Consider the following 19,991-nt stretch of genomic DNA (forward strand, 5'->3'; position numbering starts at 1 on the left):
GATCCGAGGGTACACACTCACCATTCTCCCTGCAGATCCATCTCACATAATAAAGCTGATCTCTTTTCCCAAAGGCTGATGCTGTAATTAATTGGCTTGTTTATGCTCATTGGGCAGAGAACCCCAATTTTGTGGCAACCATAGTACCTTTTCCCCAATTGCAATGTCCTTTTGAATAGTCTCTCCTTATCTAAATCTGGATTTTCCCCCCCCACACTCCAGGAAGATTAGCCCTGAGCTAACACATGCTGCCAATTCCTCTTTTTGCTGAGGAAGATTGGCTTGAGCTAACATCTGTGCCCATCTTCCTCCATTTTATATGTAGGACACCTGCCACAGCATGGCTTGATAAGCAGTGTGTAGGTCTGTGCCTGGGATCCGGGCCAGCGAACCCCAGGCCCCTGAAGCGGAATGCACAAACTTAACCACTGCACAACCAGCTGGCCCCAGTCTGGATTTGTTTTTTATTTAAGTCAAGAATCCTTGTAATAGCTTCACAGTCCTACCCAAACCCCTTCGACCCACTCCAGTGCGTCGAAGGGCATTGTTTTGGGAGGCAACCTGAATCTTCTACCATGTTGGAAGGCGTCTATAAGTACATCCCCAAAAAGGGAGCTGTAAAGAGGTGTTTTCACTATGTAAAAGATAGGGTGAGACATGTCAGTCCTTAAGACCTTTAATTTTTTTCTACGCTCTCTGTCTTCTCCCGATAGATGGCAGATTGCTCTCCCACTCCCAAACACAGGGCAGATTTTTTCCCCAGCTTTATTGAGATACAATTGACAACACTGCAGATTTTAAATTGGCATAGACCAGCGTGATGCTTCCATTCAAATATGGGCGACCGATGCAGGGAGGCGTCGAGATCAGAAGCCCTCCGAGATTCCTAGAGCGGTCGGCCCCTGGGGTCCCCAGAGGCTCTCCAGCCCCACTTCCGGCCAGCCCATCTCCGGTAAATCCTGAGAGTGAGGGGTCCAGCTTGAGGCTCCGCGAGTCGCCAACGTGGTGTTTTCTGGGCCTGTCGGGCCGGGGCGCCCCGGAGGCCTGGCGAGCGAGCGAGACTGGACTGGAGGAGGCCAGGACGCCGCGCCGGGGCCGAGCGGGCTTCCCGTCGGCGCAGCGGGCCGGGGTCTGCGATGGGCGGGAGGGACGGGCAGGAGACCCCGCGGCCCCCAGCGCTGGGGCTTCATGTGCACTTGATTTGAGGAGGAAAGTGTTTTGTAGGCTTCTTGAAGGGTTTGTCATTGGGGGCGAACTGGGGCCTAGAAATCGGGGTGGGGCAGGAGGAGCGTAGTGGAGTTGGCAGTCAGGGGATGGTCGCACTGATCTGACAGAGTGGGGGAGTCTGAACTACAGCACTAGTCAGAGGGGTAGATTTAAGGAGTATTAAAAAGGTAAACAATAGTAAATGCCTGTGTATAGCTTAGTGTGTGCCACACGCTGTTCTAAACGCTTGCTTCATTTAATTCTTACTATAACTCTATGATGTGGATACTACGTATTATTATTCCCTTAAGAAGAACGGAGGCTCAGAGAGGTTAATCTGCCTAAGGTCAAATAGCTAGTAAATGGCAGAGCCAGGATGGGAGCCCAGGCTGTGTGGTTCCTTTCAGGCTGTGTCACAGAGGAATTGCCACTGAAGCGTAAGGGAGGGAGAGAAGGTAAGAATCTCACCTTTCTGGTTTGTGACAGGATCGGTGATAGTATTGTTTACCGAGATGAAAACAAAACAGAAAAGGAACAGCTAGGGGCCGGCCTGGTGGCTAGCGGTTAAGTTTGCACTCTCTGCTTCGTGGCAAGGTTTTGGGTTCGTGTGTTTGGATCCTGGGTGCAGACCTACACACCACTCATCAAGCCATGCTGCGGCAGGCGTCCCACATACAAAATGGAGGAAGATGGCCGCAGATGTTAGCTCAGGGACAATCTTCCTCACAAAAAGAAAAAAAGAAAGAACAGCCGTATTTTTTAGGAGAATGATGATCAGCTCAACTTTGAACATGTGTAGATGTCTTTGGGGCTAGGGAAAAAGTTGATCAGATGTAAAATTTGGAAGTCATAAACTAACAGGTGATGGTTGTGACCATGAGAGTGAATGACAGAGCTTGGGGCAGAGATCACAAACTTGAGGCTTATGGGTCAGATCGGACTCACTAATGTGCTTTATTTGTCCTATACTGTTTTTTTAAAAAATTAAATTACTGGTCAGGCCCATAGCCAAATGATCTGCGCACTCGGCTTTGATTGCCCAGGTTTGAGGGTTTGGATCTTGGGTGCAGACCTGCTCCACTCATCACCCATGCTGTGGAGGCATCCCACATACAAAATATAGAGAACAGTTGGTACAGATGTTAGCTCAGGGCTAATCTTCCTCAAGCAAAAAACGAGGAGGATTGGCTATGGATGTTAGTTCAGGGTGAATCTTCTGTAGCAAAAAAAGAAAAGAAAAGAATAACAGTATCCTCATCTGTGTAATAGGGGTAATAACTATATCTATTAAAAAGTTAAATTAGTTGCCTGCCTTTCATCATTAGATGCTACGTAAAAATCTAGATTTGTGGTGTTTCTTGAAAGGCTGGGAAATCTTGGCTCACATTCCCGTAAGGCGTTGGACTCGAGCAAGCAGCAGGTGCTCCCCCAGATGGGCATGCACGCTCCAGTTCACCTCACTCCTCACTCCTCACTGTTGTTTTATATAGTCCTGCTTGTTTTACTCCTTTACATTCCCTGCCTGGCCCCTAAAGTTCTGAGTCTAACCTCTACCTTAGCAAGAGCTAGAGTAAGGGAAAAAATGAGTTCAGATGGAGTCCTTGGGACATTGTCATTCAAGGGTATGGAAGTCAGTAAAGCAGTTTAGGGGGATTATAATGGTTTACATCCTACATAAGAGTCAAATGAGAGGACTGAGAAATGACATTTAGCCTTGACAATTAGGATGGCATTTGAATCATTTCTGTAGAACAGTTGGGACTACAGACAGTTGGCAGTGGATTGAGGAGGGCCTGAAAGATGAAGTACAAATTATTCTTTTCCAAGGTCTGGATGAGAAGAGAGGAAAAGAGCTGAGGCCTGAGGATGGGAGAAGCAAATGTCAAGGGAGGGTGGTTTTTAGAGTCAGTGAGATTTGAGCATGCTTACAGGCAGCGGGGAAGGACTCAGGAGAGAGTGAGAGGCTGGCCGTGCAGGGGGGAGCGGGGGACAGTGGAGTTTTCTGGGGCACCTGGAGGATGGATCCAGAGCTCAGGGGGGAGATTTGGCTTTGGCCAGGAACGGAGATACCTACTCCTTTGAGAACTGCCCTCAAACACGACCTCTTGCCAGAAGCTTCATTCTCCCTCATCACGTTAGTCTTCACATGCCACAGAACTCTCACCATGTGAGGCCTGTCGTCACCCTGGGGGGAACGTGATAAGTCTCCTGACCAAATAGACACTGAACGTAAAGCCATCGCTGGCATCAGCTTGAAAAGCAAAGTGGGGGAATTGATGGGAAAACTTGTCCCTTTTTTCTTGTGTTTTTCTTAATATTTGCCAGATATTCAGAAATTTGAGAGCCAGTATGATTTCCTTCCTACAATGTTCTGATTTCTCCCCCTAGCCTCCCTCATCAGCCGCTTCTCTAGAAACACTGACAGTGTCAGCTTCCCACAGTCACCTGTCCCTTGGCCCTGCTAGGCACTGGGGCCAGGAGCCAAACCAGGCCCCCTCGATGGAGAGGAAGAGAGGAAAATCCCTGTCTGCTGTTCTTGGGGCTGTCTGCCTGTCAGGCCAGCTAGTGTGTATTATCAGAGAAGATGTGCAGAGGGCTCTGTCATCCTAGAGCCGGGGTTTTTGTTTTTAAATATTTCTAGCAGTCCTAGAAAATGAGGGCTAGAAGCGACTAGAGAGTTAACCAAGTCCAGCAGGGATCTGCAGAGGTGACTTTGGGACCTCCTAGCAAGACTGTCAGGTAGCTAAGCGGGTAGACTCTGGGCCTGCTGCTCATGCTTTCACCAGAGCAGCCCTGGATCTTATACACCGGAATTTATGAACAATTGCCAGAGTGAATAAAAAGGAAGGGGAGCTTATGCTAAGCAAGTTTTTGGCAAACTACGCTGGTTTCAGCTACAGACTCTTCTTTGAACTTGACATTCAGGGCATAGCTCTTACGAGCATGTTGGTTAGCTGGACCCAGAGCCCTGGGGGCCGTTGGCTAGGCATTTCTCTTTGTCACCAATGGTTTCTGATGTCTTTCTCCTTAGGTGACCACTCTCTGCCTGTCCAGGACCAGTGAAGTTCAGGAGGTTCCCCAGGGTCGGTCCTCACCAGAGCGAGAGGTATGGTAACAATCATTGCAGTGAGGGAGACCCTTTTCCTAGAGGCAGGACCTGGGACAGTAAAGGAGGAGGAGGAAAACAGGGATGCCTGGTGCCAGGTCAAGACCCAGGCCAGGGTGACAAGTGGTGATCTCCAGACAGGCCTGTTCTCAGGAGGTCAGGGCAGCAGTTTAGTTGCAGGAGATGAAGAATGGCCTAAGACTCCCTAAAGAACCAACAGAAATCTCTGGGCTCTCTGTTGTTCAGACACCAGGGGGAACTTGCCCTGTGCAAATTCCAGACCTTTTAAATAGAGTTTGAAGGCCTTGGTCTGACGTTCCAGGCCCCGCCTGATTTGACTCTGACCGCTCCAGCTTTTTCTCCCACTGTACCCCAAATGACACTGACGGTCTTCCCCCAATACACTCTGCTTTCCCACCATTGTGTCTTTGCCCATCTTGCTTCGTTTACCTGGAATGCCGTGTCCAAGCTCTCTACCCTTTGAAATCCCACCTCCTTTCAAAACCCAACTCAAATGCCACCTCCCTCAGGAAGCCTTCAGCAGTTGCTCTCACGTCCTCCTGAGCTGTAAGCAGTCTTGCCCTCACCAGCCTTCCCTTATCTCAGTTTGACTTATACTTTAATTATCTCTTTACATAACTGTCACCCCACTTGGTTGTGAGTTCCTGAGGTACAGGCAGCTCTTAGCTAGCTAATACCTTTTTTTGTTAATCCAGAGCATACCTGAGAGATGTGTCTTGCCCTCCTTCCCATCCTCACCATTCCCTGGGGAAGAGAGGATAAGAGCTTCTGACTCTGTAAATAAGGTCTGGTCTCCATTTTTTTTTTTTTTAAAGATTTATTTTATTTCCTTTTTCTCCCCAAAGCACCCCCGTACATGGTTGTATATTCTTCGTTGTGGGTCCTTCTAGTTGTGGCATGTGGGACGCTGCCCCAGCGTGGTCCAACGAGCAGTGCCACGTCCGCGCCCAGGATTCGAACCAACGAAACACTGGGCCGCCTGCAGCGGAGCGCGCGAACTTAACCACTCGGCCACGGGGCCAGCCCCTCCAGTTTTTACTCCTTGATTTTACAACCCTCCATAGCTTCAGAGACAGGACAACTCTAGGATTTTTTTCCTCAAGCCCCATACTTCCAGAGGAATGGATCCTTTCTGAGGCTCAGTGGCTGACATGGCCCCTACCTGACAGTCAGGGAGCAGACATGGGCGGAGGGGGGTGCCGGGAAGTCTGAGGGTGCTGGTAAGTGGGAACAGCCATGTGATGGAAGTCTGAGGATGTTACTGTAAAGATCCACAGGCAGGGGGAGACCTGGGCTCTGGGCCCAGCTCTGCCGTCTGCATGCTGCAGAGTGTGGACAGACCACTTCACCACACCCCATGCAGTTGCTAACCTGCAATGAAAGGAGAACACCAGCCCTCCTCTTAGTCCCAGATGCTCCTAGCTGTGCGGATTAAAGGCAATATGGTACCCCCTTCCTGTCCTCTGACCCTGTCATCTCTCCTCCAGGGTTTAGCTTCTAGTTCCCACAGGGCACTCCCAAAAAATCTGCTTATCTTTGGGAAAGGGCTAGTGGACAGAAGCCAGAGGCAACAGCTCTGGGATTGAGCCCAGAGTTTCTGCGTCTGTTTGCTGCCAGCTGCTCCTCATGTGGGCCCTACTTAGCGCCTGCTCTGAAAGCCTCTTGGAACACGCAGCTGGAGCCTGATGGGGATGGCCTGGTGCGGCCCCTGTCACCCTCACCCTTCGGGGTTGCCTGGCTCTGCAGAGCCACTGGGGTCTCTGCTGACCCTCAGTGCTGGGGAGGGCCTGCAGCCTCAGGAACTTGTGAGCATGGAGCCCTAAGGCCCCTCCCCTCTACATTTTCTAGTACATCTTCATGGTCCTGAGAACTCACTTTCTGCATTGTCTTTGTGCTCAGGAGGATACCTTAACCTACATTTGGAAGTCTCCCCCAATTGTGAGGCTCCCCAAACCAGAACAAATTGCTGAGTAGGTGAGAGGTTCTCTTCAACAAGTGTAGGGCTGACCCTAGCGGTTATGGCAGAGAGAATGAGAGGTTATGAGAGTTTATTCCAAAGCAGGAACAAGAGAGGAAAGTTTTAAAGTACAAATGGAGATTAGAGGAGGAATGGAAAGAATTACAAGTGGCAAGGAAGAAAAAAATGGGGGACGAAAAGAGGGAAAGCAGAAAGGAAGAGAGGTGAGGGGTGGGAAAGAACGTATAAGCGAAGAAATGGGAAGAGAAAAAAGGGGAAGGAGGGAAAAAGCCCGGAAAGGATATGACCTTTGTCCCATTGCTGCCACTTACAGGCCCAGCCTCCCTTTCCAAGGTCATTTCCAGCAGAAGTGTGAGTACTTCCCCCAGGTCTTTACATCTTAAATTCCTTATAGTACAGGTCAGCTTCCTGAGCTCCAGCTGGCTGTTTGAGAACCAAGCAGCACTCCCGAAGGTGCCCAGCTCTGTGGTGCAGCTTGGCTCAGAAACAGAACAACACAGACAAGGAGAGGCGTGAGAAGTCCCAGAATCTGGCCTGTTCCCTGCCAAAAATCAGGAGGTCTTTCTGACCCGCCAGAGCCTTTGTTGCGTTCTGTGTGAATGCAGACCCTGCTGCCTCTCCCCCTCCCTCCTGGCTGCCTGCTGACTTTCTTCTGTGGCCACATGAAGAGTGTAGCTGTTTTATAGACGTGTGAATGTTGTGAATGTCTACAGTATCTGTTAGTATCACTTGAGGATGTTTTGTCTCTGCCATAGGAAACAGATAACATTTTTCTATTTTCTGTATCTTTTGTTAGATTATGAGGTCAAATCTGAGATTGAAGAGTTGGTTCTAAAGCAGAAAGTGTCAGAAGAAACAGAGGTACACAGAATCACCTCCAGAGAATTTCAGAATAATGAGCCCCAAGATTGCAGGATTGGAGCATTCAGAAACTGGGATGACAGTTTGAAAATTCATCAGGGAAGTCCTGCCAGGGAGACGTTGAGGACAAGGACCAGAAACTTAAAGCCAGCAGAAGTCAAGGATGCAGAAATCTCCCCAGAGAAGGAGAGCCAGAAAGGTAAAGAATTTGAGAACTGCTTTAATCTAGGCTCAAAAAGTATTTTACATTCGAGAGTCCACAGGGAGGAGGAGAAGGAGCTAGTTTCAGAAGTCAGAACACAAGTCACAGCTGTGAGAGGCTTCAGCGTGTTGCCCTGTGGCAGCCAGGCTTCACGAAGCCCTGGGAGGGAAGGGGAGTGCAGAGAGGCAGCAGGGGAGCCAGGCAGGGCCCAGAGCAAGAAGGAAGTTTCCAGGTGTGTTACCCTCAGAGACAGAAGTGCCCTTGACAAGGAAGGAGGGCAAATTACCTAGGAGAGAAACCCTTTATGTAAGGAGTGTGGAAAAGCCTTTGGTCCAAGTGCAAACCTCATCGTGCACCAGAGAATCCACACCAGGGAGAAACCTTTTCTATGTGGTGAATACGGAAAAGGCTTCAGTCAGAAATCACACCTCGTACGATCTCTGAGGATCCAGAGTGGTGAGAAACCCTATGAATGCCAGGAATGTGAGAAGACCTTCAGCCAGAGCTCAAATCTCCTAATTCGTCAGGGCATCCACACTGGGGAGAAACCTTTGAATGTGGCGAGTGTGGGAAAGCATTCAGTCAGAGTTCAGGCCTCACTGTCCATCAGAGGATCCACACAAGGGAGAAGCTGTTGGAGTGTAAGAAGTGTGGCAAAGCCTTCAGTGGTAGCTTGTACCTTATTGTGTATCAGAGGATCCACACTGGGGAGAAACCCCATCAGTGCGATGAGTGTGGAAAAGCCTTTGGAAGAGCTCCCATATTATTCTCCATGAGGTAGCTCATGCCCGGGAGAAAGCTCGCCGAGCTGCTTGGGTTAGTGCCCAGTGTTGATGGGGCAGTTTAACCCCCATGTTTGTGCACTTGCCCTCACCTAGGCCGACATCTCATAAATATTAGGACGATGGTGAGAGTTCACGAACTATTCACGCTGGCATTCTGGATCCACACAGTCACTTCTGCTTGTATGTTGCTTTATTCTCTTCATTTTGACTGTGTCTCCAGTCAGATGTTTTAGTTCCAAGAGGTAGATGCAAGTTCCTCTTCCATTTTGACCAGAAACTCAGGAACTCTCCATATCTAAGGTGCTGATTAAATTTTAATTCATTAAGCAATTCCTCACTGGACAATTTTGCAAGATCCCACCTGCTTTGAAGATTTGTGATTGTCAAAATGTAGAATTTTAGTGTACTGTGAGTTGGGGAGCTTAGAAGGCTCACTCTGAGCAGTACTGACATTTGGAATGTCATATCCTCTCAAATTTTAGCTGACTTTGGGAATAACCCGAGCAGAGAAGATACATAGGACGACAGGATCATGAATAAAAGGGATCTTGACAGCCAGAACTGTGGACTGAACTTAAGATGAAATATAAAATCCTGTCCAGTGGGTTAAGGACTCTGAGCCTCTCAGAATTTCAGACCCTTGAACATTGGACATGCCTAGAGGGGGTCTCTTGGAAAGCTCAGCCTTCTCTCTCAACTAGAGGCACCCGGCTGCTAAGGGCTGAGGTCCTGGTCTTAGAACCTGTTCCCCCTCCTCTGACTTGTCCTTAAAGAGAAAAAAATACAGATAAATGTGTATGTATAAAATTTAAAAAGTAATCCTCTCAACCATCTGCCGCTCATACAAGAGGAGATTTATTCCTTCAGACTAAAGGAAAAATAAGACAGTAGGAAATCAGTACACATCAGTATGTATAGTAATGCTGGTTGTTGCCCTTTAGTTCAGCATCAGCCTTCCAGATAACTCAGGAGCTGGTCCTCTGTAGGTATGGATCCACAGTCCAAATCCCAGAGGGTCAGTTTTAGAGATTTTACAAAACTAGAAGGTTGACTCCCAAAATATCTCTGGCTATTTACTTCCAGGTCAACTCCAGCATAAGGCATGTTGCACCTTTCAGTCACTAGTCAGCAAGACAGGCGCGCTGGGATCAGTCACCGGCCTGACTTCTGACGACAGGGAAGGCCTGGGATGAACTGCAGTTGCGAGCTTGACTGTTGGCTCAGGCTGCTTGGCATTTCACAGGCAGCTGGGATTTTAGGGGCCATCCAAAGTAGGAGAAAAACCTTTCTTGCTAAATACTTCCCCGTTACATCTTCAGGCAAGAAGCAGGGTGCCTCCCCTTGTTAGAGAGGTGTCTTTACTCAGTGGAGGCATAGGGTGAGCACACCAACCCAGGCATTCCTCAGAGCCACTGCTAATTCTGTGTGCTCACACAACAAGCATCTGAAACGGGCTGTGTAACTCCTTGGCTCTGGTTGGCATGAGACTTGGCATCTGTGTAAAACTGCCAGTTGCCTTGGACAAAGACCTGGGTAAGGACTACAGGTGTGAAAATGAGGGGAAGTTAATTTTTCACTTGGACAAAAGTGGAGTAGAAAGAAGAGTTTGGCTTCAGATACAAGGACAAAGCAGAGCTAAGTGGTGAGAAGACCACGATACCTTGGCCTACATTGAGACAGTGGCCAGGGAAGTGACTACGGCAGCTGTGTCCACCTGGATGTGGGCCACAGGTGGAGCAGTGGGGAGACAGGGAGAGTGAAGTGGGAGGTACAAGGGGAGGAGGCAAGTCAGGGCTGGTCGGGTGGCAGTTGCCAGAAATTCATCTCACCCTAGCTTAATCAAAAGTAACACGTTGCGGGGCTGCCTCCCATGGAGTCTCCCTGTCTCCTTTCTTATCTGCCGACCCTGAAACACCACTAGTTTCATCCTCCCCATACCTCCCTCTCCCTTCTGTCACTCCCCATTCTGACAAAGGCTTTGTAGCTCCTGAAACCACAGGTGAGTGAGAAGGTAGCTCAAAGCCCCTCAGGTCCAACTCCTGCATTGGACAGCTGAGGAAGGCGATGCTCAGAGTCCTCGTGGGTCGCCCAGAGTCACACTGGCATGGGAAGCCGAGTCCTAAGGGAAAGACCTTGGCTTTGGTTTGCAGCACCCACACATCAGGGCTTTTGACCTGGGGAGTCTTCCCACCTCCCCACTTGCATCTCAGGCTTGCCACTCCCACTGACCCATATCCACCTCACTGAGGCCCACTCAGACTCATTCCTGGGCCTTTGCTTATTCTCGTCCCCTCGCTGGGTTTTTCCCCATCAACCCAGTGCCAACCTGTTCTCCCAGAGCCAGCCCATGAGGCCGCATCAATGCCCCCCTCCACGTGGATCTTTCTTTCTCTGCGCACACCTCAGCATTTTATCATGTTTTGTCTTCTAGGGTCCTTCAGTCATTTCTGTTTATGTGTATGCGTCTTGTTTCTGAGGACCATGGAGGCCCTCACAGGAACCTGCCTTAGCCTTATTTGGCAGCACCTGAGCCTTATTTGGCAGCACCTGGCACAGAGATGGATTGATGATAAGGGCTCAGCTTCCTCTTGGTTGGATCCAGTGTCAGACCTGAAACCTTGACCCCATCAACACTGGGCTCTGACCAGGGAGGCTGGCTGGTGTTTCCTCTGGGCAGGAGTGGGCTTATGAAAGATAAGGTGGGAGCTCTGGCCAAAGGCTTTCCCACACTGTGCAGCGATAGGGCTTCTCACCCGTGTGGATGTGCTGGTGCCCCAGGAGGTAGGAGCTGCCGGTTAAGGCCTTGCCACACTCATGGCACTCATAGGGCCTCTTGCTGGTGTGGCTCCACCGATGCACCAGGAGGTGAGAGCTTCGGCTGAAGGTCTTGCTGCATTCAGGGCTCACGGATGACTTCTCACCTGTGTGCACACCCTGGTGCACGATGAGGCTTGAGCTCTGGCTGAAGGCCTTGCCGCACATGCCACAATGTAGGGCTTCTGCCCTGTGTGCAACCTCTGATGTCAGATCAGGTGGGAGCTGTGTGTGAAGGCCTTTCCACACTCCCCGCACCTGTATGGCTTCTCCCGTGTGTGGATTCTCTGGTGCACAATGAGAGTGGAGCTCTGGCCGAAGGCCTTGCCACACTCAGTACAACTGTACAGAGTTTTGCTGGGGGCCACCAGGCTGGCGCTGTGGCAGGCACCTCCTGTGCATTCCATGATCCTGGCCTCTCTCCTGGGAGGTGTTTCTTCTCTTTTACTGGGACCTGGTGGGAGCTTGGCTTGTCTCTCCTCACCTTCTTGTCTGCAGGCTGTTCAGAATGCTCAGCTCTCCTGCTCCCCGCTTCTCTGGCTTCCCCGAAAACATAGCCCTCTGGAATCTTGCCCTGGAGTCTTTCAGAGACGTCTCCTTTCAGATTTGTTTGCTCCAGAATCACACCCTCCTTTTCAACTTTGGCCTCAATATCTAAACAAGACATAGAAGATAAAAACAAATAACACATAGCAAAAACAAAAATGCAGTCAGCTTTATATCCTAGATGGGAAACATGAGACTATATTGGGATTTGAGGAAACCCAATAAACAACATCCCTCTTTAAAGAAGCAGTACAACATTGGGGCCAAGAGTTTGGTCTCTGGGGTCAGACTGCCTGAGGCAAATCCTGCTTCTGCCATGAGCAGTTAATTGACTGCTCTGTGCCTCAGTTTTCCTATCTGTAGAATAGGTTAATGCTAGTACCTATTCCATGGTGATGTTTTTAGAATTAAATAAATTAATATGCCTAAAGTATTTAGATAGGTAAGTGTTAGCTTTAGTATAATTCTCTGCTCAACTGACAAATAAGATATGCAGAGACAACTATATCATCATTATTATTGAAAAGCTGATGCTGGTGAATGTGGCTTATAGCTGCAAGCAAGTGGGGTTACTAATGCTGAATCCATGTTAGACGGCATCAGGCACCAGGGATGCAGTGCTGGGCTACCATGGTTTGCTGCTGTAACACCTGCAGCAAAGAGGAACAGGGCAGCTGCATGGTCTCTGTGGAGAAACTGGGCCTCAAGGGAGCGAATTGGGGAGAACTGGCTTTCACAGAGCCCATTTCTTTTCCAAACTCACCAATCAAATCTAACCCCTCTTTGTCGTGGGGCGAGAGTGAGTGCAGGGTCAGAGAGAGGCCGCAAGTATTACACCAGTGAACTTCCTGAAACATCAGGAGTGGAGGAGCAGAGGACGTAAATTCAGAAGTTTTCTATACATATACCATGATTTCAGAGTATGGGTAGAGAAAAAACCAGAAAAGAAAGGGCAGTAAAGGAAAGCCTGCATTGTGGGGAAGGGGCAGGAATGCACTGTCACCAGACACTTGCCCAGGGAGGGCAATGTCTATGATGTAAGGACTGCCCAGCCTGTGGGGGAGACACAGAATGTCTTGGGAACTGGCCAAAGCAGCAAGTGGGGAGTCAGAGAAGGGCTCGGATGTGGACAGTGGGGTCCTAGGAGTCAAAGAGCTTGACCAAGTTGCTAGCTGGAGAGAGGCAGGACAAGAACTCCTGAGAAAGAACTCAGGGGTTCATGAGATAAAGGAGGGAAAGGAGAACAGGGAGCTGCTTGAAGGAAGGGTGTGGAGGCCCTTCTCGGGGCAAGGCCAGCCCTGGGTCTGGCAGTATGTCCCAGCTTCACAGCCCTCAAGCTTAGTCTAGGCAGGGAGAGAGAACAGAGCAGCTGACCGTCTAAATGGTGCGGAGGAACACACACAGGCCCCTTTCCAGCGCAAAGCTGCAGGAAATGGAATAGGAAAGGAGGAAATGCTTGAGGAGGTCCAGGAGAGGGAACTCAGGCTTTTGCTTCCAGGAGAGCTGGAAAAGCAGGGAAGTGTGACAATGCTAAGGAAGCTCCTTAGCAGAGAGGCCCAGGTTTCTCCCTATGGGCATGGGAGAGCCAGGAAGGGAAAGACTCAAGCCCAACACTGGGAAAGGGTGCTACCTGGTCAAACTGGTTTTGAGCGGATTCCTGAACAGCAGACAACTTTCCTGAGGGTAGAGATGGCCAGGGTCTGCCTCAGTCAGGCCCTACCCCTCAGTTTGTTTTTATCTCCCATTCTCCTACCCCTTTATGGGCTTTCCTCAGCTTTCTGGTTGTGCTCACGCTCCCCAAGAATTATTTCCTGCTTCTGTGTCTTTTCTCTCATCTTCCTCATGGCCTAGAGCATCTTATCCTTGACTTTCTACTCACCAAAATTGCTCATCCCCCCCCTACCTATCCATCCACCCATCCATCCATCCATCCATCATCTGGGCCTGGCTCAGGTCGCACCTCCTTCAGGGAGTCTTCTTCCATCCCTCCCACAGCTCCCTGTGACTGCCCTCTCCTCTATCTTTGACTACCTCTGCCATCCATCCCCATTTCTTTGGCAAATTAGGTTTCTCTTTCCCGTGTGTTGATCTTATCTTCCCAACTAGGCTATGAGTTTCTGCAGGGCAACAGCTGAATCCTATTATGCCTATAGCCTTCTTAACCTGGTGCACTTATCAAGTCTCTGTGAGGACACAATGTTAGGATGGCATAGTCCCTGCCCTCAGATTTGCCAGGTTAGGTAAAGCATGCTTCTGTCCTGTTTCCCTCAGACCCCAGAAAACTTAGTGCTAGTGCACATCTGGGAAAATGCTCAGGAAGGCTCTGAAAACCAGCCTTGTAGTGAAAGTCATCCTTAGGACCACTCTGTCTGCCAGATAGCCACAGCTAACCAAGGGGTGAGAATCTGTTGGGTTCTTTGTTCACTGGGGTTATTAGAAAGGATTTGGGGTCATAGCCTAGGAAAGTAACGTGTCTAATCAATGTGAAATTGGGATGCTATGATGGGCTGGCCACATCTGGTAAACAGATCCCTTGTGGCCTCCAGCCTGGCCTGGCACCAGAGCCAGGTTTGCTCACAGAGCTGTGGGTCACATTCTGGTGACTTCCTCCACTGACAACTCAGCACATTGATGTAATTCTCAAAGAGATATTTGCTAACTGACCAGGAGGAAAACAGTCTTTCCAGAGACACATGGACCCTGTTTGACAGCCTTGAGGGGAGGCCAGGCCCTGAAGCCTGGGTTCCCAAGAGGCCCACTCTGCTGAGAGTTTCAGAGAGTATCACCCACATTTTGGAGGGCTGGAGGCCAAGGCCAGTGGAAAGCAGCCTTACCCAGCCTGGCTGAGGCCCCTTGCTTCAGCTCCAGCAGCACTTCCCCAGCAGTGGCCCCCAGGACAGGAACCAGGTGGGTCCCAGGCAGCAGGTAGCCTTGGAGGGCTGAAGTCAGAGGAGCCTCTGGCCCTACTCTCAGGGTGGGTTTCTCATCCCAGATCTCATGCTGTTGTCACCAGGCTGGATCTGAAATCTGGAAAGAAATGTTGGAGAAAAAGTCCACAGCTGGCCTTGGGAGAGGAAGCTAAAAATGGTCAAAGTGCTGGCCCTACCTTCTCCCATTCCCTTCACTGGTGGGCAGTGGGGACAGCCCATAATAAGTCCAAGGCAAACTTTCTGGGAAGGTCTGGAGCTGGAAGGCAAAAAAGGCATATACCGAAGAGTCATCTACCGGAGGGGATGCTGGCCCCATACAGCTTGCAGAAGCATCCCTCCCAAAGAGCATACCTTCTCTTCTTGGATGAGGAGCTCAGCCTGGTTAATGATCACAGCAATACCACAAGACTGATCAGCTTACAGCCCTGTCCTGCTCCACTCTCCTTTGATCCACACCACCCTGTGAAGCTGGCTGGGCAGGAGAGGAAATTGACTCGGGATTTTGTGACTTTCCTGAGGTGACCCAACTAGTCAGAGGCAGAACAGGTCCTAAAAGGCCCCTCATGGCTGCCTGGCACCTGGCACTTAGTACGAGCTGGCCACTTGGACACTGAGTTAATAAGAAACGAGCCGAGTGTATCTTGGTTCACATAGCTAAGGTCCCAGGCCCCATGAGGGAAAAAAGAATGGCTTATGAGAGAGCCAGAAGATGAGTCCAACTCCTACCCTAGCAACCCCTGGTCCTTGTACCACCCTCTTCTAGGGCCAGCCCATCTTCCCACCTCTCACCTTTGCTTGTAGTCTACCATACTCGCATGGGAAATGCCCGCCCTCAGCCCTGCTGGTGGCGTTCCCAAGGCCAGAGCCACAGGCCTGGTGCTCCTCCTCCTTCAGGCTCATAGGGCTTGTCCTCATTTGTGTGCATCACATTCTCACTCAACCCGAAGTGATGGCAGAGAGGAAACCCTGACGTGTTCCTGATGGTGGCTTCTTTGGGTTCAGAGTGTTACCTGGCCAGCCTTGGGACCAGGCCCAGGTGAATACAGCTCACAACAGTGGGCACCCACTGTTCCAAAGGCCCAGCAGTGCCCAGCAGGATGGAAGGAAGGAGGGGTGCTCCGGCCCACCCCAGCCTCTGGAAGCCACTCCAGCCCCCACAGCTCTTCGGGACCAGGGACCATCCCTCCTGCTTCTGCCTTGGGTCCAGACCCTGCCAGAGACTCTTACTTCCTGATAATATCCCCTCATGGCTGCTTCTGGCCCTAGGGGTCACAGAACCATCTGGCTCCTTCCTCAGCACAGTGCTCCTTGAACGCTACTCTAAACAGAGTCTACCTTTTGGGACCTGAGTTATGACTTCACATCTCCCCTGTTTCCTGTCCCCTCAACAGCCAAGGCCTCTGCTTATTACCCTCTAAGCTCCAGGTAGATTTGGTGTAACACTTTCAGCGGCGGTGATGGGGAATCCAGCCCAGCTCCAGTGGCAAGAGTCAGCTGAGCTGGGCTGAAGCTTTTGCTGGCTCCAGTCTCAGCCCAGCTCAGGGCCCACCACCAAGGGGATTAAAAAAGGAAAGGCTGCCCGGCAGCTTCTCCCACAGATCCCTGCGTGTAAGGCAATCAGCAGGAACTGCACCCCATGCTGAACTGTGAAAGTAAAAAAGTTTTCCCAATAGAAAGGCTTGGTTTTTTTAAGCCATGCCTACCCTATCCTCCAGTAGAAATATGGCAGGCCTGTGCATTGCAAGTGCAGCCTTTTTTTTTTTTTCTGCTTCTTCCTCTCCTTAACCGCCCCCCCCCCCCCCATGTCTGCGGCCAGGATCGGAACTGGTGAAACCCTAGGCCACCAAAGCAGAGCCCGCGAACTTAACCACTCGGCCACGGGCCAGCCCCTGAAAGTGCAGCCTTTTATGGTTACAAAGCCATTTTAAACCCCTCATTTCATCACAGCCTCACACCCCGGGTGGAGGTGGGGCAGAAGGGACCCACTTTCAGAGAGCTTGGGGATTTGCCCCGGGTTGGGGGTAAGTGAGGGGCAGTGCCAGCCTAGAATGCCCTCTTCTCCACCAGGAAGTTTGCGAAAATAATTTTGTCCCCAGCAGCAGGCCTGGCTCGTGCCCCGCCCACTCAAGGCCCAGGAAATGAGCAGGGCAGGACCAGGGTCCCAGGATCGTGGAGGAAGCCTCCTTCGCCCTGGACTGAGCCCCTCCTTTTCTAACTACTCCACTACTCCACCCCCCCCCCCGCTCTCGTCTGACCCCTCTCCCGGCCCGCCACCCCTTCTACCACGTCTCTGCTCTTTCCCAGCCCCATCGCGGATTCATCCCCTGCAGGTCCTGCCCATCCCCAACACTCCTCCCAGCCCTACCACCATTGCAGCCTCCACCTTCCCCTCGCCGACCACGGACTGCAGCCCCTCTTTCGATTTCCCTCCGAGCGCTGGACTACAGCCACTTCCTCCCTCTCCCTCGCCCCAGACTGCGGCCCCCTCCTCCTCCTCCTCCATCCCCAGCACGCCTTCCCCACCCCGCCCCTCCTCCTCTCCCCGCTTCCGCCCCTGCGACCCCTGCTCTGCCCACCAGAGCGCGAGGCGGCGGTGCTGCCGCCGGTCCGGTCGGTCGTGGAGCGTAGACCCCAAACCCTCGGCGCCCAGGCGCTGCTCAGTCAACCGGTCCGGGCGGCAGAAGAACCCAGCTGCAGACTCTCGCACGGCAGCTCTAGGAAGCCGGGCGGTGTCTTCTTCATTGTGGTTCTCCTGCTCTGTTCCTCCTGCTGGACGCCGGAGAAGGGGCAGGCGGGCGGCCGGGCCAGGACCCAACTGGTCCTTACTCCAAAATGAATTTCAAATGAACCTATCTCAAAAGACTAGACGAAATCATGGGAGAAATGTATAATATTGAAGAGGGGAAGCCTTTGATTTGACATTAAATCGTAAATATCCAAAGAGCAAAAATTAAAGTAAAAGGACTATAAATTGGGGAAAATACTTGCAACACATATGGCAGGTAAGAAGGTAGTTTCTTTACTAGAGTTTACACAAATCAATTTTTAAAAGGATCACCACTCCAACAGAAAATCTGCTAAAGAACACAAGCAATTCGCAGAAAAAAAGATACACACGGCTTTTAAACACAGGACTCGATATCCAGTTTCACTCATAACTGAACACAAATTAAAATATGAGAGATTTTCATTTCTCAGATCAGAAAACAAATATTCTTATAGAGGATTCAGGTAAATGGGCCTTTTCATACACATTCTAGGACCAAATTTACAGTTTCTTTCAAATGCACCTGCCCTCTGATTTATCAATTTATTCTGCAAGGTTGCACACATACCAAGGACTGTGTGCCGGGATATTCAGCAAAGGATTGTTTGCGGTAACAGAGAAAAGAACCCCACCAACAGGACACTCACTACATGCATCAGGGTACATCCATACAATGGGATATTACAACAGTGAAAAAAACAATGAGGTAGCTCTTACAGGCTAATGAAGAACCATCTGCAAGACACACTAAGTGAAACAAGCAGGGCGTAGACAGTGCGTATCCTAAGCTCATGTATGAGTGTGTATGTGTGTGTTTAAAGGGGGATACATACGATTGTAAATGAATGGACCATCTCTGGAAGGATCCTTGAGAAATTTCCAACAGTTGTCTCTGGGGTACTCCTTCCTGGGGCACTCTGGGCTGGGAGGGAGACTTACTCTTCACTGTTTGCTTTCCAGCCACTGCACTTTTTAGCACAGGCAAGCATCGTTCTTCCAGCCTAACAGAGAATTTGCAGATGAGGAGAGGAGTCCCCGGAGGCACACTGAGAAAGCAGCCTGGGAGAAAGGAGCACAGCTTTGGCCTCAGAGTTATTCTAATCCCAACTGTGACAACTGGCTTTGAAAATGGGGATAAAAGCAGCTCCCTCCTCAGGTGAGGATTAAATGAGATAAAGGACATCTGGCATTTAGCACTGTGCCAGCACACAGGAACCCTTCAACTAATGGAGTGGTTACAACCTTGCTATTGGCCAGGAGGGGCACTTGGGTAGCCCAGTAGCCTGCTGGGGTTAGGTTGTCTCCCCCCACCCTCCTCCCAAGACCACAGAGGTGTGAGCCACTGTGAACACAGGAAGGCCCCATTGAAGCACAAGGAAACCAGGGCCTCTCAGGCCTGGGCCAGGCTCCATTTGTCACAGGTAATGTCTCACCAGGGTGTGGAGGCCCACATTTCTGGCTTGGGAATCTGCTGCTCCATCTTCCATGCCCTTTAAGGTCTGCTCATTTCATCAGTCCCTTCTCCCGTGGCTCCCTGCCACTGCCTGGGTCAGAATCCCATAGTCTCTCCTGGACTCTAACAAAAGCTATCTGTGTGGTCTCTAGGATTCCTTTCTCCTCTCACCAGCTTGGCTTCCACAGTCCAGCCACAACTGTATGTCACAAACACTGGGGTTACACATATTCCCCTGCTGAACTCCTAAGTGGGGTGTTAGGTCCTTGGTAACTGGGCACCTCGTTTCCCCAGACTCTTATTCTGCTGCCCCTCACTACTCATTCCACACTCCACAACATCTCACCACTCTGAACAAGCCATGATCTTTCTCTTTTATTAACTTTTCCCCTCCTGATTATAAAAGTAATTCAGGCTCATTGGAGAAAATGTAGATAGCACAGGAAAACTTAACCGCTGTTAACACCCAATGTACTTATGTCCTTCCAGTCTTTTCTATGCAGGTGGATTTAATAAAACTGGGCTCTCTCTACACATTATTTAATTTTGTACTTTGCATTTTTCATTTAATATTATTGTGAACATTTTATATCACTAAAGATCCCTTAAATTATTTTTAGTGGTTGCGTAATATTCATCATATCGTAATTTAATCATTCCCTTACTGTTAGTCACTTGGGTTGTTTCCATTTTTTTGTAAAATAACAACATGGACAAGTATATAAATCACTGTATTCATCTTTAGGACAGCTTTCTAAAAGGGGTACTACTGTATCAAATGATATCAACATTTTTTAAATGGTTTAGCTTCCCCTAAATGATCGTGGATTAAAATGGTCTAAAATGTATAAATAACAATGATGGGATAAGGGGGACAAATTTCTAGAAGATGGAAAATGGATGAAGTGGTAACTGAGAAAGTTGGCTGGAGGAAGTAACAGCTTGGAATGCTTGCTGAGGGCAACACAACGCCAAGAGGGAGCTCATCCACCCTGCCAAACCTCAGAGCTCCTTGGGACTTGGAAAACCCAGGTACAATGAAGGGCTGGAGGGAGAAGTGGGGCTAAAAATAAAAGCACTGACCGCAAGTCTGTGATTCTCGTCTCTCTCACTCTAGAGAAGCATGCACAGCATCCAAACCCCAGGCAAAAGCATCAGAGGACTTTTGGCTAGAGAAACGAAGAGCCCCAGACAAAAGATGTCTGCATTCTGGCTTTTAGAGGTCTGCAGGGAAACAGCCTGCTCCCTACTGCTCACTCTAGAGGGAGACTTTTACCCATCAAATCCCACTGCCACACACAGAGGTCTCAACTGGGCTTTTG

At 50.1% G+C, this 19,991-nt stretch overlaps 2 protein-coding genes and 1 long non-coding RNA gene across 12 annotated transcripts in view; 1 reads left to right on the forward strand and 2 right to left on the reverse strand.

Annotated features, from left to right (window-relative positions):
- The window catches only part of LOC100630888 (zinc finger protein 850), a 72,956-nt gene that overhangs the window by 35,253 nt on the left and 17,712 nt on the right, over nucleotides 1-19,991 (reverse strand). The window contains exon 5 of the mRNA XM_070236959.1: nucleotides 778-1,327. Coding sequence (XP_070093060.1) covers nucleotides 778-1,327 — 550 coding nt within the window. The remainder of the gene's footprint in view (nucleotides 1-777; nucleotides 1,328-19,991) is intronic.
- Nucleotides 796-16,125, forward strand: LOC111768357 (uncharacterized). Of its 9 annotated transcripts, none has more exons than XM_070237878.1 (5): nucleotides 796-1,129; nucleotides 4,238-4,312; nucleotides 6,625-6,662; nucleotides 7,108-7,371; nucleotides 14,533-16,125. In XM_070237878.1, exons 1-4 carry the CDS (start codon nucleotides 821-823, stop codon nucleotides 7,112-7,114), a joined length of 429 nt encoding a protein of 142 aa, XP_070093979.1. In that variant the 5' UTR covers nucleotides 796-820; the 3' UTR covers nucleotides 7,115-7,371; nucleotides 14,533-16,125. The 9 variants fall into 9 exon arrangements, 7 of the variants coding, with proteins under 7 accessions (XP_070093979.1, XP_070093982.1, XP_070093980.1 ...); XR_002800656.2 differs by lacking the exon at nucleotides 6,625-6,662 and adding an exon at nucleotides 6,706-6,869 and having other exon boundaries at nucleotides 941-1,661; XR_002800658.2 differs by lacking the exon at nucleotides 796-1,129 and adding an exon at nucleotides 1,527-1,661.
- LOC111768359 (uncharacterized) lies at nucleotides 8,993-19,252 on the reverse strand. Of its 2 annotated transcripts, XR_011426938.1 has the most exons (5): nucleotides 17,026-19,252; nucleotides 14,801-14,921; nucleotides 14,626-14,705; nucleotides 14,354-14,546; nucleotides 8,993-11,627 (listed from the first exon to the last, which is right to left on the reverse strand). It is a non-coding gene; the product is annotated as an uncharacterized lncRNA (long non-coding RNA). The 2 variants fall into 2 exon arrangements; XR_011426939.1 differs by lacking the exons at nucleotides 14,626-14,705; nucleotides 14,801-14,921 and having other exon boundaries at nucleotides 17,026-17,216.

The sequence above is a fragment of the Equus caballus genome, chromosome 16, assembly GCF_041296265.1.
Source record: "Equus caballus isolate H_3958 breed thoroughbred chromosome 16, TB-T2T, whole genome shotgun sequence".
In the NCBI taxonomy this organism is placed as follows: Eukaryota; Metazoa; Chordata; class Mammalia; order Perissodactyla; family Equidae; genus Equus; species Equus caballus.

Coding starts and splice junctions, on each gene's coding strand:
- LOC111768357 (XM_070237878.1), top strand. CDS start 821: ATGCTTCCATTCAAATATGGGCGACCGATGCAGGGAGGCGTCGAGATC. Junction 1,130..4,237: donor CGTCGGCGCAGCGGGCCGGG/GTCTGCGATGGG, acceptor CTTTCTCCTTAG/GTGACCACTCTCTGCCTGTC. Junction 4,313..6,624: donor GGTCCTCACCAGAGCGAGAG/GTATGGTAACAA, acceptor TGCCACTTACAG/GCCCAGCCTCCCTTTCCAAG.